The sequence below is a fragment of the Mauremys reevesii genome, linkage group 11 (assembly GCF_016161935.1).
Source record: "Mauremys reevesii isolate NIE-2019 linkage group 11, ASM1616193v1, whole genome shotgun sequence".
In the NCBI taxonomy this organism is placed as follows: Eukaryota; Metazoa; Chordata; order Testudines; family Geoemydidae; genus Mauremys; species Mauremys reevesii.
In genome coordinates, this window is record NC_052633.1 from 38,974,496 (window position 1) to 38,989,240 (window position 14,745).

The 14,745-nt window shown below is 37.3% G+C and overlaps 1 protein-coding gene across 2 annotated transcripts in view; it reads right to left on the reverse strand.

Annotated features, from left to right (window-relative positions):
- The window catches only part of HAT1 (histone acetyltransferase 1), a 44,817-nt gene that overhangs the window by 10,846 nt on the left and 19,226 nt on the right, over positions 1-14,745 (reverse strand). For both annotated transcript variants that reach the window (XM_039495432.1, XM_039495431.1), the window contains exons 5-10: positions 7,592-7,771; positions 7,211-7,332; positions 6,606-6,710; positions 6,134-6,240; positions 2,496-2,647; positions 277-393 (exon numbers count right to left, since the gene is read on the reverse strand). In XM_039495432.1, the coding sequence (XP_039351366.1) occupies positions 277-393; positions 2,496-2,647; positions 6,134-6,240; positions 6,606-6,710; positions 7,211-7,332; positions 7,592-7,771 (783 nt within the window). The remainder of the gene's footprint in view (positions 1-276; positions 394-2,495; positions 2,648-6,133; positions 6,241-6,605; positions 6,711-7,210; positions 7,333-7,591; positions 7,772-14,745) is intronic.

The window sequence follows — 14,745 nt, forward strand, 5'->3', positions numbered from 1 at the left end:
ATGTTAGGTAAGAAATACCTCTAGAAATTTAAACTTTGTGGATATCTCAGATTTTAGCACAAAGTAAAATGGGATCTTCAGCATGGCAGTGTAAAAAGATTCCACTAGACAATACAAAAATGCTCTATCTTTGTGCATAGATCACTTTCATGCTGCATAACTAGCAACAGTTGATTGGCAACATAACTGGCATCAGCTGTATTTATAGAAATGAAGCAAAAACCATGTTTGTTTAGTTCTGGAGTAAGTGTTAAAAGGCACTTAAGACATATACACCTTATATGGGCCAATCAATCTTTTTTTGACGTCCAACCTATAGCCTCTGGACTGTTCTGGATCACCCATGTCTGTTGCACGCAATCGGAGAATTTCATAAACCCGTCTTGTGTGTTGCTAATCAAAGGGAAAAAAAGGAGAACAGTATGAATAAAAATGTTATAATTTGCAAGCTTATTGCTGAATTATTTAAGAAATGAAAAGATGTGAAAATGCTACATGTTCAATTATTTTGCTCAAGATGTTACATGTATCATGAGAGATTCAAAGGCCAGTGACAAAGACATGATTTTCCTCCCCCCATCACTTTCTTACTTCTTTGCTACTTCCTAACTAACAAGTTTGGCAGCTCACTCAGTCTTCTACCAATGTTTCTTCTAAAATAATTCCCCCCAATGCAACCAATGCCTTTAATGCACCCCAGAATCCTTTGTACCAACTGCAGTAGCACTTCAGAAGCAGCACTGCTCAGCTGCAAATGATTCTAACACTCAGAGTCACAAAGGCATGAGCTGCACAGGAGTTCATCTAATTAATAGGCAGAAACCCTGCAGCCAGAGTTGAAAGACAGTTTGGGACTGGTCTGTTGGTGGGCAAATCATAATACTGTGGTTCCATTGCTAATTTGGAGCTGCTCCACTTGCTGCTTTTCTTTAAAGCCACCTCCTCACAGTTCTGTATCTAAGCATGGAACAGCAATTTTCAAATTAAACTATTTAGGAGACGGGGAGGGAGGATCGGACAAAAACCCCAAATCAGTAAAGTGGGGCAAGTCAAGGTAGTGATACAATTGTATTTAGCAAAATTCACAAATTTAGGGAAAAAAATAAAAATAAAGATTACTGTTGCCATTACACTTCTGTTGCATCTATTCTATAGCTTTTGGGAACATTGTTCTAGAGCAGGGGTCGGCAACCTTTCAGAAGTGATGTGCCGAGTCTTCATTTATTCACTAATTTAAGGTTTCGTGTGCCAGTAATACATTTTAACGTTTTTTGAAGGTCTCTTTCTCTAAGTCTATAATCTATAACTAAACTATTGTTGTATGTAAAGTAAATAAGGTTTTTAAAATGTTTAAGAAGCTTAATTTAAAATTAAATTAAAATGCAGAGCCCCCTGGACCGGTGGCCAGGATGCGGGCAGTGTGAGTGCCACTGAAAATCAGCTCACATGTTGCCTTTGGCACGCGTGCCATAGGTTGCCTACCCCTGTACTAGAGGAAAATGTTTTTGTCAGTCCCTAGAAATGGGCAATGAAGCATTATTTAGAGGAATAGAGCAAATTTCTGATTATGTTAACGGGTTTTATTAACTTTTATTAACTCTATTTATTAACTTAAGAAATGAGTTAAGAAATTTCTTAACAAAAAATGAATAGTTTAATAAAACTGCCTCCTACTTCTTAAAGCTCACAAATCTACAACAAAATATGTGCAATCAAGTTACAGATTGTCAGAATTTAAAAATAATTTATTCTGCCTTTATTGTATGTTCTTTAAATAGAGATGGAACCTTTGATACACTTATTATTTCTACATGTTTAGTTAAGTTTTCATTTAAATATTAAATATTTATCCATTCAAATGTAATGTCCCATAGACATGCAAGAAGTCCGCACTCTGCTCTCCCCTTACACCACTATGTAGTTTTCATATGTAAAATACGGGTACACTTTTCTTTTTTTACTTAGGTCTCAGTATTTTCAAAGACTTCATAAAAATCAGAGGTTCAAATAAATCCGAGTATCCAGAAAAAGTTAAGGGAAGAAACAGAGTTCCTGCAGAGATGCTAAGCAACTCTGCAGCTCCGCTTCTGCAGTTTAAACACTCCATAAGGAGTGTACCATCAGTCTTCACTTCTGCAGCAGCTTAGAATCTGCCTTTTAGTAGTTTTTTCTACATTTCAGTATTTTATTATATATCCAATTAAACCATATATTATTTGTATAAACACACTGTTCCTCCTAGTCAAGTCTTATGCCAAAATACTAATGGTACCGTACCAAAGCATTGTAGGAAAGAAACTGTTTTTTCTAAAAACATAGTAAGCTACTAAATGTTTCATTTCCAAATGCATTCCAGAAATATGCTGCATGTAAACCAGGAGGTGTGTGTTAGAAACTTGAAGAGCAGAGAAACTGCGTTTGTGAAAACTTTTGAATACTAAGCACTAGATTTGATTAAATTAGGTCTGAGTATACCTGTACAGATTTTAAAATACCTTATTTATTTTCAGTTTCTGTTGAGCCTCTGTCACCATTTCTTGACTGAATCCTTGCATTAGCTTCTCGGGGGAAAAGCAAGGCAGATCTTGGCAGAGCTTCACAAGTACAAAGTCTCTGAGTTTCACATAGTTTTCAGATGGATCTTCAGCTGGAAAGAATACAGAACTATACAGTAACTATGAACTTTCTGTAATCTTCTTTTTTTCAAGCATCTAATTAACTGATATTTTGGGAAACTTACTAAAAGTAAGGACAGACAACACCATAAAACACAGAAACAAAAGTATATATAACTGTACTTCATTATTCACCCATATTTTGGGTACTGCCATAATATAAACATACCTAAATAAGACACATTTAAAAAAGATCACATTAGGCCAAAAATTCTTAAAATTTTGTTTTAAAAATATATCTAAAAGACTTAGTATACAACGTCCTTACACATTCAGATATTGTCTAATATAAATTCTCTGTTTCTTTTTCTGAGGTTAAGACTAATTTTATATCTAACTCTCCTTCTATCCCATAGAATCTATATTGTATGAGTTCAATGGGTGATTTTTCTTATAAAATCTGTTGTAATATGTAAGGCACTAAAAGGCGGGTTGGACCAAATATTAATCTCAGTTCTTCCTTGCTTTAAACTCAGTGGCATCTGCCGCCCAATGCCTGGAGTATGACAATTTTTTGTGATTTAAAGGTGGTTCTTATAGTACAAGTCATAGGAATTGGATAACACTGAGTGAAAATAACCGCCAAAATATACCAATTATAAATGTCAGCTATAGAAAAATAATAAAAGCTGCACAGAGATGAGAACCATGAAATGGCCAACACAGCCAACAGCTGGTGTAAGGAACGCACCGGTATGTTACCCTAACCGCTCATGGAGGTGGAGTTATGATGTTGGTATAGTAGGGCACTTACATCAGTGGGACAGAGCTGTAATGTGTACACTGATATAATTAGGTTGATGAATGATGCCTTATGTTGACTTAACTGTGTAGTGTAGACCAGGCCTCAAGTTGTCAAAAAAAAATTAAAAAGCAATCTACCTAACAACAACAAATATAATCATAACAGCATTGGGTCTGTTTTCATTATACCTCAGGATATGACAGGGTATTCAGGCAACTATAGTGATAGAGACAGGAACACACCTACTCCATTTCAATGAAGGATAGAAAACGGAAAAACCTCCTGTGAGATTCTAATTTAAAAATGACTCACTGTTAGTGATATTTTATTTGGAATCTGATAGTCTATCATGATACATGCTTCTCTGTAAGCAAAAGGAGTTAACTCTATTCAAATCATAGTTCTGTAGAGCTACCGGGAGTAGGAAGTGGGAAGGAAACTTAAAAAGACATGAATCAGCTACAATGCAAACCAGCATGAAGTCATTTGTGCAGACTTATTCCCACCTATGAACTACTCAGCAGGAAACGTTTACAAAACCTTTGCAAGCAGCTTTTACTCCCTCACTAAACCTTCATAGACAGGTCTTTGACAAAAAGTTTATCTGAAAGAAACACTGGGCTCCCCAGAGCCTGGGAGCTGCTTTTGATCTTTAACCTGGGGAATTCAGTGCTACAGGAAGCCAGACTCACATAATAATTGGATTTTTAAAAGGGTTGATAAATGTCTGACCATTAACACTCATGATTTAAGGATAATCAAGTGTCATGCTTCAGGGCATAAACTGACCACATAAACAGGGTCAAGACAGAATTTTTCCATCACACATACAGTACTGCACAATTGGCTAATTATTTTCTTGGCACAGAAGGGGAAAAGGCTTCTGATCATTACAAGTGAAAGTATATCAACTTGGTGGACTAATGGTCTACATTTGTATGGTGAGCCTTATGAGCCTATCCTGCAAGGAAGGCAAGAGGATATGTAGCAGAATTAATTTTGATGAAAAGGAAAAACTGGAGACTGATTTTTAAAAGGACAGTAAAAGTGAAACTGGTGAATTAGAGTAAGACAAAAAAAGGTGGGAAATTCCTCCATAATGAGCACTGTTGGAAGTACACTTCACTTACGTGGGCCAGGACTGCAACTTAGAATCTGTCTTCTGTGACTGAAACTAAATGTAGGAATAGACTATTCACAAAAAATGCCAAGTCCAAGTAAAATATGCAAGCTGAAGACAAGTTAACTGCTTCCAACTCACTCCAACCAAGCAACAATTTTATAAATCCACATTATCTTGTGCTTCTCATTGAGTTTGAGGCCCCTTCCTCGCCCACCGTATAACTTTAGATTCCATCTAATTTTCATAATTTCCTACCCATTTTATGCCTGTCCAGCCCAACTTTTCCCTAGCAGTGGCAATGAGAAATGAATGAAAAGATGAATTTCTTTTTATATACCCTTCAAACGCTGTGTAGAAAGCACCATGGTTCCTAGCTGATTATTCCACAGGGCAATTTAAAATCTGTTTTGGAACAGTTTCACTGGGTCAGAACACATACCACACTGTGTGCACTGAGACACAGACTAGTCATCTGCCTTTTACATCCTGGTTCCATCTCGTATATAATGCTATGCTGAATACTTTGTGTCAAATGTTTCATTTGCTTTGCCATAATCAGATTTATTGGATCATATGAAAGGTTTTGTTGTATAACTAGAAACCACAGCATTTTACATTAACAGGAAATTAGATATACATTTTACACAGTAAAAAAAAAAAAAAGAAAGAGAGTTTGCGTTTGTGATGCTTCAGTGAGGTTTCTGTGACTTGCATTGAAGTTCAGAGACCAGATATCCTATATATATTAGTTGATAACCCTGCAGCACTGTGTAGAAAGAAAGCAAACGTCTTATTGTACTTAATGTTTTTCTTTGAATAATTTTTTTAAAATATCACAATTAGATGTTATTTGTATAGCAGTAGCACCTAGAGTGGAGTTTTATTCTACTTGACATTGTTCTCACAGTTGTTTATCATACTGTGGACTAATATGTGGGCTACAGATACAGTATTTCTCCTGTGGTTTCATATGCCAATCCCTTTCCCTGTTATAAGCAGCACATACCTCTTCTTTTTATATTCTTTTTCTTTCTTCTCCACCCTGCAATCCCATTAATATTTTTCAGGTATTCATGCAAGGTCATCACTGACTTCATGCAGCTCTTCAATCAGTCAGTCTACTACCCGTGCTCCTGGGACACCAGACTCCTGTATATGTTTCCAGTGGTTGAAAGACTCTGGCCTTCACATTAACATGAATATTTTACCATCAGTATATTTTCTTATTTGCTGTTTTGTTTAAAAGGAGCAAACTCATCAAGGAGTTTGAGAAAGCTCAATCTCTTGGCAAACTCAGCTGTGTACCTCACAATAAAATAGCTAATTAACTGGTAATCCTTTCATGCTAGGGATTGGATTTTCCTGGTGTGCTGTTCTCTGTAAGTACAGGATTTAAAGAGTTGCCTTATATGCAGTTCTTCTGTAAAACAGGGTAATATTAACCTTGAAGTAAACTGAAGCTAAATCTTCAAAAGACCATTTAATTCTGACAGATGAATGCAAAAGTTAGGCTGCAGGCTAACAGGCAGCAAATGCTCCAAGTTTTGTCTAACTGAATTCACATCTCTAATAAAACGAGCATTCACATACCTGTTATATCAAGCACTGTTGGAGAAGACATATAGTATCTATGAACAGTTTCAAAAAGCTGAGCACCATGGCCTTCTCCTTGGAATGGTGGCAGTATCAGCATCTGGCTACAGACAGAAAGGATTTTTTGTTTTTTTTAATTAAAAAGGGACTTAACTAAGAAACAACTGAAATATTTAAATATGTTGGGTTATGAGCAACGTTTTATTTAAGGATTAAAGCTAATTTATGGTGATTTGGGGGCTAAAACATGCAACAATTTTTTAAAAAATTGCTAAAATATTCAAAATTGGTTTGGAGAGTCCACCCTGCTACAGAGGGCAACAATGAAACAAATCAGTGCATAGCCAGCTAATAATGGGGATTTAAAAAAAAACCCAACAAATCAACACCATTATAAACAAGTATTGGGAACTTCAGCAGTTCCCTCTTCTGAAATAAAAGGGAAGGCACGTGTTATGCTGCCAATTACCTTACACGTGGCCGGGTTTTGTCTGGGTACACATAGTAATTATAGACTGTCATGTAGCCTACGGTCGCAAAGAGCGTAGCTCCATCCTTATTATACTTCTCAAATCTGCAGATAAAACAGAAAGCCAAGCAGGTCAATTACAGTCGCGCTCCCATGCAGTGTCCATTTTCTTTTCCATTCTCCAACTGAATTTTCTGTGTCAGCAAGCTACTCTGTGAGAGCCCAATGGGTACACCTGCTATGTTCTGAATGTACAATTCACTTAATTGGTGTGCAGCAACTTGGATAAATCAGGCCTCTTTACAGCACTTTAGTGCACTTGCCTATTATAAAGATGAATAGGTGGCAAGTAAAAGAAAACACAGGCAAAGCTCATTTTACTGTTTAAGCCTACATTCAGGGCTCTAACGGACAACAGCATTTAATTCAGCTCTATTCTCAAGGTCTCCTAAAGCATAATGGAGAAAAACTCAAGCCTAATAAACAATGGTTTTTCTTTCCCGGGAAAAATATCATTATACTGTCCCAATAATTGGCCAGCCACAATTAAAATGCAGGCTTTGTGGAGGTAATAAGTTCCACTGTTGCTTTAGAACTGTACTTACACTAGAAAGTAGTTCCATCTTTCATCATCCACGTCAATAAAGCTAGCAGTTTCAATAAACCACATCAAGAAGGTCTGAAGCCTTTCATGATATTCTCGAAAGCCTGGACATGTCATGTCAGCCTAGGGAAAAAGCCAGGAGAAGTCAGGTGAAACTCATCACCGAGGTAAAAGAGAAAGCCTGCAGAATACAATTAAATACTCCTGTGGGAAAATATTTATAAGCAGAATACTCTGGTTCAACTAGACACACACTGAAAAAAGATTTGGTAAAATAATGATGTTTTATACATTGCGGTTACAACAGATTACTAAAAATACATCACTACAAAACCAAGCTGTATCTGTTTGTCCTAAAGGATCTATTTAACTTTTTTCATACCTGATATATCTGATATGTTATGTCTTCTCCTGCTTCCTCATTATGAACTGAATATGTGTGTAGTAACGTTCCAAAGGGCTTAAAATTTACTTCCTTTTCCAGCAAAGACACAAAGTCATCTGTGCTTGTGCAAAACCCAGGAGGGATGATTTTTCTAATTTTGCTTTCTACATCATCTGCCTACAGAATAAAAAAGAGTGAGAGAGACAAAAAAATCAAAAGCTAGCATTCCACACACAATATTATGAAAGCATAGTTCTACGGGGAAAAACAAATTATTGTAAAAAGTATCCCGATACAAAAAGAAAAGTTGTTAAGGCCTGTCTAATTTCAGGAGTGCTGAGTACCAGGGTGAAGGAGGGCAATGCCTTTCATTGCTTAACAATGACCCTTCTGGCTGATGAAGCAGCAGCATTAAAGGGCTCCAAAGGGAGTTCGGTCCAGTCACTGTCTCATGGTAGCTATAATGTATGCCCAAAGGGCAATGATGTGAAATAGGGAAAGACTGGAAGTGTTGGGGGGATATTCCTCAAAGCTGTCAACTAGTAAGGGATTATTTTGATAGGCTAATTCTGAACATCTACTTCGTTAAGAGAGAAGATACTGTGTTGATAAACACCAATGAAGATGGTGGGATAAAAGGGAGGCTGTGAACTGGGAGACACATAGGAATTCCTGCTTTCCCATTTGCCAGCGTGTGATGGATGTGGTGCAATTACTCTTCAAAGTAAGATGCTGGCTCCACATACTGTTCCTTAAGACTCTCTTCAGCTGGCAAATCTTTGAAACTGCACTGACTGTGGTGTGTTCTTCCATGATGCTGCTTTCTCCAAGCCAAGCAATGGCAGCCAGCAAAAGGCATAGGGGAGGTAACTGAGAAAATGGCAGTCCTAGTAAGAGGGAGTGGCAGCTAGCGCGCGCACACACACACACTCTTGAAATGCATGCTTCAAGGACCAACCACAATAAACATTACAAATGCAAAGAAGGAGAGCCTACCTCCTAGCCAAAATATTTTAAAAAAATTAAAATTTGAGACAAAATGATATTCCACAGAAATGTAACAGGACAATTTTCAACAACTTGGATTTGTAACCTCAATATGGGGGAAGGGCAGAGACATGAGTCTCGAGAGCAAATTTTAATTCAGAGATTAAAATTACCTTTGTTAAATTACCACAGTGAATGTTAGAGGCTATCAGCTGAGCAGACTTCATAATCCCTTTCAAACTCCCAAAGACCACTTGATTGAATACATTTACTACTTCTCTTTAACCATGAATATTTGATGAAGTTTCACAATAACGTATTACTGCTTCTCACCAGGCAATAAAACTTAATGAATTGGTCTCAACTTAACAAAAACCTAACCCCTCAATACAACCCCTAAAAGCCTGACATTACATTCAACAAAATGAGCTTACATTCTATTCAAACTTTCCTCTGAACAATGAACCCAGGTTTTTACTTAATGGAGTTTGCCGTGAGTTCAGCTGTAATGTTTGTATTGTATCTATTTCCACAAGGACTGACACAAGAACACTGTGTTAACTTACTAAGCAGCTCTTTCACACCGTTTACATGCATGATGGGTATTAGTTCTAAACCAAGACCCTTGCTACTTAGCATTCAAAACAGGGAAATTAAGATGCTTAGGACAAAATACACTACAAAAGGCTAATACAACATGCTACTAATTCCTGTCCTTTCAACCACAGTCCCCTAAGTAGAAGTAATGCACCTGCAAATGAATAGCACTTTATCATCATTCAGTTAGATTTTTAGGACAGAAAACCATGGATGGATTTCAGCACAAACAAGTTTTATTCTCAATGGTTTGGTACTACCAACATTTATATTTAACTTGCTTTATATTTATAAAAAGAGCTATTAACCGGTTAAGATATAGCTCTACAATACTTTGTCTAAGAGCCTATTTTAAATCCATACATCAGTCTTTGCATCCATTTCATTCTCAAGACAAAGAAGGTGCATTTACTAAAACCTTTTCTGTTCTCTCTAAAGCAGTATTTGATAAATATTTTTCCCTGGAACCATTAATTTAACTGAATAATGGATCAGGCAAAACAAAAATTATACATTTGTTTAAGATCAACGCAATGTAGTTACTAACAAAAAAGCAATCACTAATGGATCATGCTGAACATAATTTCTCCTATTTCTAGATTTTCTATCTATCTATACACACACACACACACACACACACACACTGTGAGGAGTTACTGTAAGTGTTCATTGAATGGATGACTGTGTTTCTATTTTGTGGTATTTTTCCAGAAATACAAAATAAATTTTATTGTAAATGTTGATTTGCAGTTTTCTGCAATTTTGTCAGCTTGTGCAAGCATAAGTACTTTAATACATATAATAGTTCAAGGCATGACTACCATTTTATGGCTAGATAAATAGGTTGTGAAAAATGTTAACACTATTAATGTTAAAACACAGCATGATCCATTAGTTATTTGTTGATTCATTGTGCTTAACATGTATGTTTGAGAGTTTAAGTTCCCTCCCATGTACTCCACAGAATAACAGCAGCAAACTTTCTCACGTGGCTAGTCCAGTGGTGGTGAGGAAGACATTGCAACTCTTTCCCCTACTGAAATTAAAAAGCTGTTTGAATATGATCAACACTTCCTATGGGAGCCCTCATTAGCTACTACCATAGTGGAAAAAAAGCTACAGAAAAAATCTAAAGCAACCTCTGCATAACAAATAAGATTTATAGTCATGGCCAGAAAAGCTTTATTTTGTTTGCAGAAGACAGAATAGGTAATTCTTTAAAAAAATTGTATTCTTCACATTGCTTAGAAGTTTGTGAGGTTACCTCTTACAAGGGAAAACCCAGAATCCTCAATTTGGAGTGGTGGCAGATGTATAAAGTCCTGATTTTCAACTATTTTGTTTTGCTATATTTGAATATGAACTGCCTGAAAGCTCAGGAATAATCACATCTGGGATTTTGGTTCAAGCACATGGCTAGTAATTTAAATCTGCACATATATTATTAATTTTTGTATTCATTTATGGCAGCATCCATATTCAAGAACTTAAATAATCATTTCCCCCTTGTCATGGACTGACCATTGCTTCCTTTAATTTCAGGATAGGAGTCAGCTCCCTGAAATGCTTCCATTTGACACTATCCCATAGGACTTCTAACTCCTATAAACGTGTGCAACCACCAAAACATGTTAAAAAAAAATCCTTTGAAAAAAAATCCCAGAATTTTCTGTAAATTAGTTTTCTCGTGCCCTTACTCATGACTAAGCTTTTAGTATGCTTTCTTCTTGAAGACCAAGAATATTAAGTGGAAGGGAAATAAGGATCAAGCCCTTTTAATAAATAATAATAATAATAATAAGGGAGCAAAGAATCCTGTGGCACCTTATAGACTAACAGACGTTTTGCAGCATGAGCTTTCGTGGGTGAATACCCACTTCTTCGGATGCAAGAATAATAAGGGAGTTACTGCAATTCCCACAAGAAATATTTTCCTATTAAAACTCAGGGCCATTGTGTGGGCTTCCGCACTGGCACTCAGGAGACCAATTCCCATTCCAATATATATTATTCTTTGGCATAGGAGTGATTATGGCTCCCTACTCTAGTGAACTGAAACTTTGTCAGTTAAACCAATGATGCAGCATGTATATACTAGCTATGCCATCCTGCTTCATGTTCACATGTGACCTGTACGATACAGCTGCACATCATTTTGGATATTAATCCCAGGGTTCATGGTATAGCTCCCTACTACAGTTATTTCACGGAGATTTTGAAAGGTGTTTGGCGAGCTTAAAAGAATTATGCGAGAGAATAAATTCTCAGGCCCTGAACACTCAATTATCAGTCCTTGTTCAGGAATAAAGACATCTGCCAGAACTTCTGGAAAGGCAACTGCAAGATGGTAGAGTGTGGGCTTCCTCTGTGCAGGAAGCAAGGCCTACAGTTGATGGATTTTTTGCTTTAGTTCCTCCCCCAATGCAGAGACACTGTCTCTGTACCATGCTTTAGAATAATGATTACTTTGTGGAGTGATGCTTTTATTTTTGGATCATGACTACAGGTAGGTGAGACAGAGATGTTCTCAGCACCTAGGATAAACAGCCATGGCTGCCTAACTTCAGAAGGAGGAGACTTCTGTACCTCTGTGGTAAGGTAGTACCAACACTGCAGGACCAGGGCCAGAACAGAAAAGAGTGACTAGCTACTCTAGACAGTTATGGTTAAGTTTTGGTTACAAGTTCACATTAGCCACTGGTACCTACTGCTACACTTAATAACAGAGATATGAACAATTAGAGAACTAACTATTCCAGAGCACATGATGGAACTCCAGTGCCTGTTCTTAGTCAGTCTAGAAGTACATCAACCTTAATGACAGTGAAAGTGATCAACATAGCAGTTACAAACAGGGACCAAGCAAAGTGTATGATGTGACTTTTCACAGGGATTATTCCCAAATATTTATCTCAATTTATCTGTCCCCAGTGATTTTGAATGACCCTGTATGTCAATTTAATCAGCCATTGCAAAAATGATTGCCTGATAATCGGTATCTCTCTGTGTTTGTTTAAACAAATTGTGCAAATGCATGATAATGGTGGGCTCTGCCTTTGACAGATCTCCATCTTTCTATCATTCTCCCAATCTCACTGACAGCTCAGCCAACTAATATAGTAATTATAAAAATTTGCCTGCTACATCTCGTGTAACAGACGAAATCAAGGGTATGGTATTCAATAAACAAGAGTGAGAATGAAATAACCTATGCACAGCCAAATGGAAAAGCTGTTGAACCTGGTGCTGTTACTTATATAGGCATCACCTGCAGTCTGTATGCTGCCACACAAGAAATGCCACATGCACTCAATTTCAAAGTAAACTAAACCCTACTTTCATTAGGAGACATGCCAAATTGGTGTTGGATTTCTCCTTGTGTATTAAAACTTTACTGTAATTAGTAACCCTATTCTCTTATTTTCCATGGTGGAGGTGATTTATGGAGAAGTGCTTAGTTGTATTGAGGGGCAGTTGCGAATATGATGTTCCTTTATGTGGCTTACATGTTGCTATTAAGTAGCTTCTTATAAACAGGATTATAGTTTTGTTTAGATACATTTATGTATCTCCTGCTTTAGAAATTATTTGTATTAGTTTTGATGAGGGAGTATATGAAGAAATGATCTGAGGTAGTGTTATTAAATAACATGCCAGATGTTAAAATTACACACTCTTTTCATACAATTTCTTTATTAAGAGCAAAAGAGGTCACAGTCCAGCTGTAATGGCACAAGCTAACATTTACAGTATGAAGAGCAAAAGTTGTCTAAGAGGCTACTAAATGCCTCATTTAGATTCCATGTAAAAGAGTGGAATACCTAGAGAATGGCAGTGAGCAATCGGTAGAGCAGGAGGCAGTTCCATAAGTAATACTGTTCCAATTTAAACTATTGGGGGGGGGAGGGAGAGGCGGGGAGAGAAGTAGTGGTTTCTTTTAATCTCTCTCTGAAAAATAAGCCTCACCTCTAAGCTAAATTCTGCCCACCCATAATGCCAAAATGAAGTATTACTCTCAGAAGAGTATGCAGATGTTCAAACTATATCACATGCTCCACTGGGCTCAGCTCTCTCTCAATGGGATTCAGATACACTTATGGGCAGGGCAGATAAGACACATGCCTATGCTTTAGGTCCTAGCTTTTAAAGCTAGGATGTCAGAATCTCATTTTTTTTTTAAATTAGGTTTCTTGCCATGATGGTTTCCCCACCCCCACCCAAAGATCATTTTCACATGATCCAAGTAACTATGGCAGAAATATCTGCTCAGGTTTGCAGACAGCCTCCTGCAGAGGAAAGGGCAACAGCCCCTGTCACTATGAAAGCAGCAGCATGGCTCCCTTGCCACAATCAAAGCATGGCCCTCTGCTTTAGGGAGGGCCTGGATGCCTTATTGGCCTCTGAAGGATTGACTCCCCCTGGGTAAGGTTTGCCTGACATTTTTGGCTACATGGATCAGTTTGAGGGGAGAAATGGTGTTTCAGCCAAAACATCATCTATTCATAGCATCAAAGTTAGCTGTCACTCACAGTAGACTGCACAATCATCCTTCTTTCTTATGTGCTTTGATCAACATTAAAACAGTTAATGTTAAAAAAAAATCTGTTGGGCCTCTAAATTAATACCCCTTTAAGTTGACAACTAGTGTTTCAGTCTTTCTGCAAACATCACTGTATTGTCTATACTCTGTTCATGTTTTTGGAATTTCTCTTCACAACCATAAAGGGTAGAGGTGCTTTTTTATAAATGAAAGATGAGAGTCTGGAGAACAAGATGACAGCCTCAAACAAAAAAAAAAGTATCTGATCACCAATTTAGCTCAATCTGGTCCAATTCAAGCCCAGACCCTTTTCTCTCAAAAGTGACCTTATTTGTTTGTCCTTAAACCTATACATGCAATCATATGCATCCATGCATGTTGAGGAATAGGTTTTCCTTGCTCTTCCTTTTCCTGGGCTTGTGATTTGTGAGCCTTTCCTCTGGTAAGGATTCAGTCTATTTGCCTGGCACCTACTCTGGGAGGTCAATACTACTCAGGCAGTCACTGAAGTGAAAAAAACAAAGAAAATGAAAGATAAGGGATAGATGGGCTAATGCTACATTAACACACCAAGGAATACAATAAAAGTAACAATTATAGTTCTATTTTGAATTCCACTGCTTTCTTGCAAGCCATTTTTTCCCTTGGGCCAGATATGATAAAGTTTTATTAAAACTGACATAACCCTTTCAAGAATAAAGGTGATTAGCTATGGTCAACTAGTGCAATAATAATGAGAATGAGAGGTGCCCATAACAGGTTATTACTTAGTGCAGACATACAGGACCTTCAAATATCTGAGGAGTGTCCTCCATCCAGGGAAAGACTGATATGCTTGCAATGTGTTGTTTACATGGACAACAGAAGACCAGCTTCAGGAAGGAAAAAGTTGTGCGCGCTTCTGTGGGGATGAAGGAAGATATGACTTGTCCCAAAATCTGATTGTAAGACAAGAGGCCTTGCTTTGAGAGTTTTTTCCCCAGATACAAATCACAAGGATGGAGGAAAATAGAGAGCTAAGATTAAC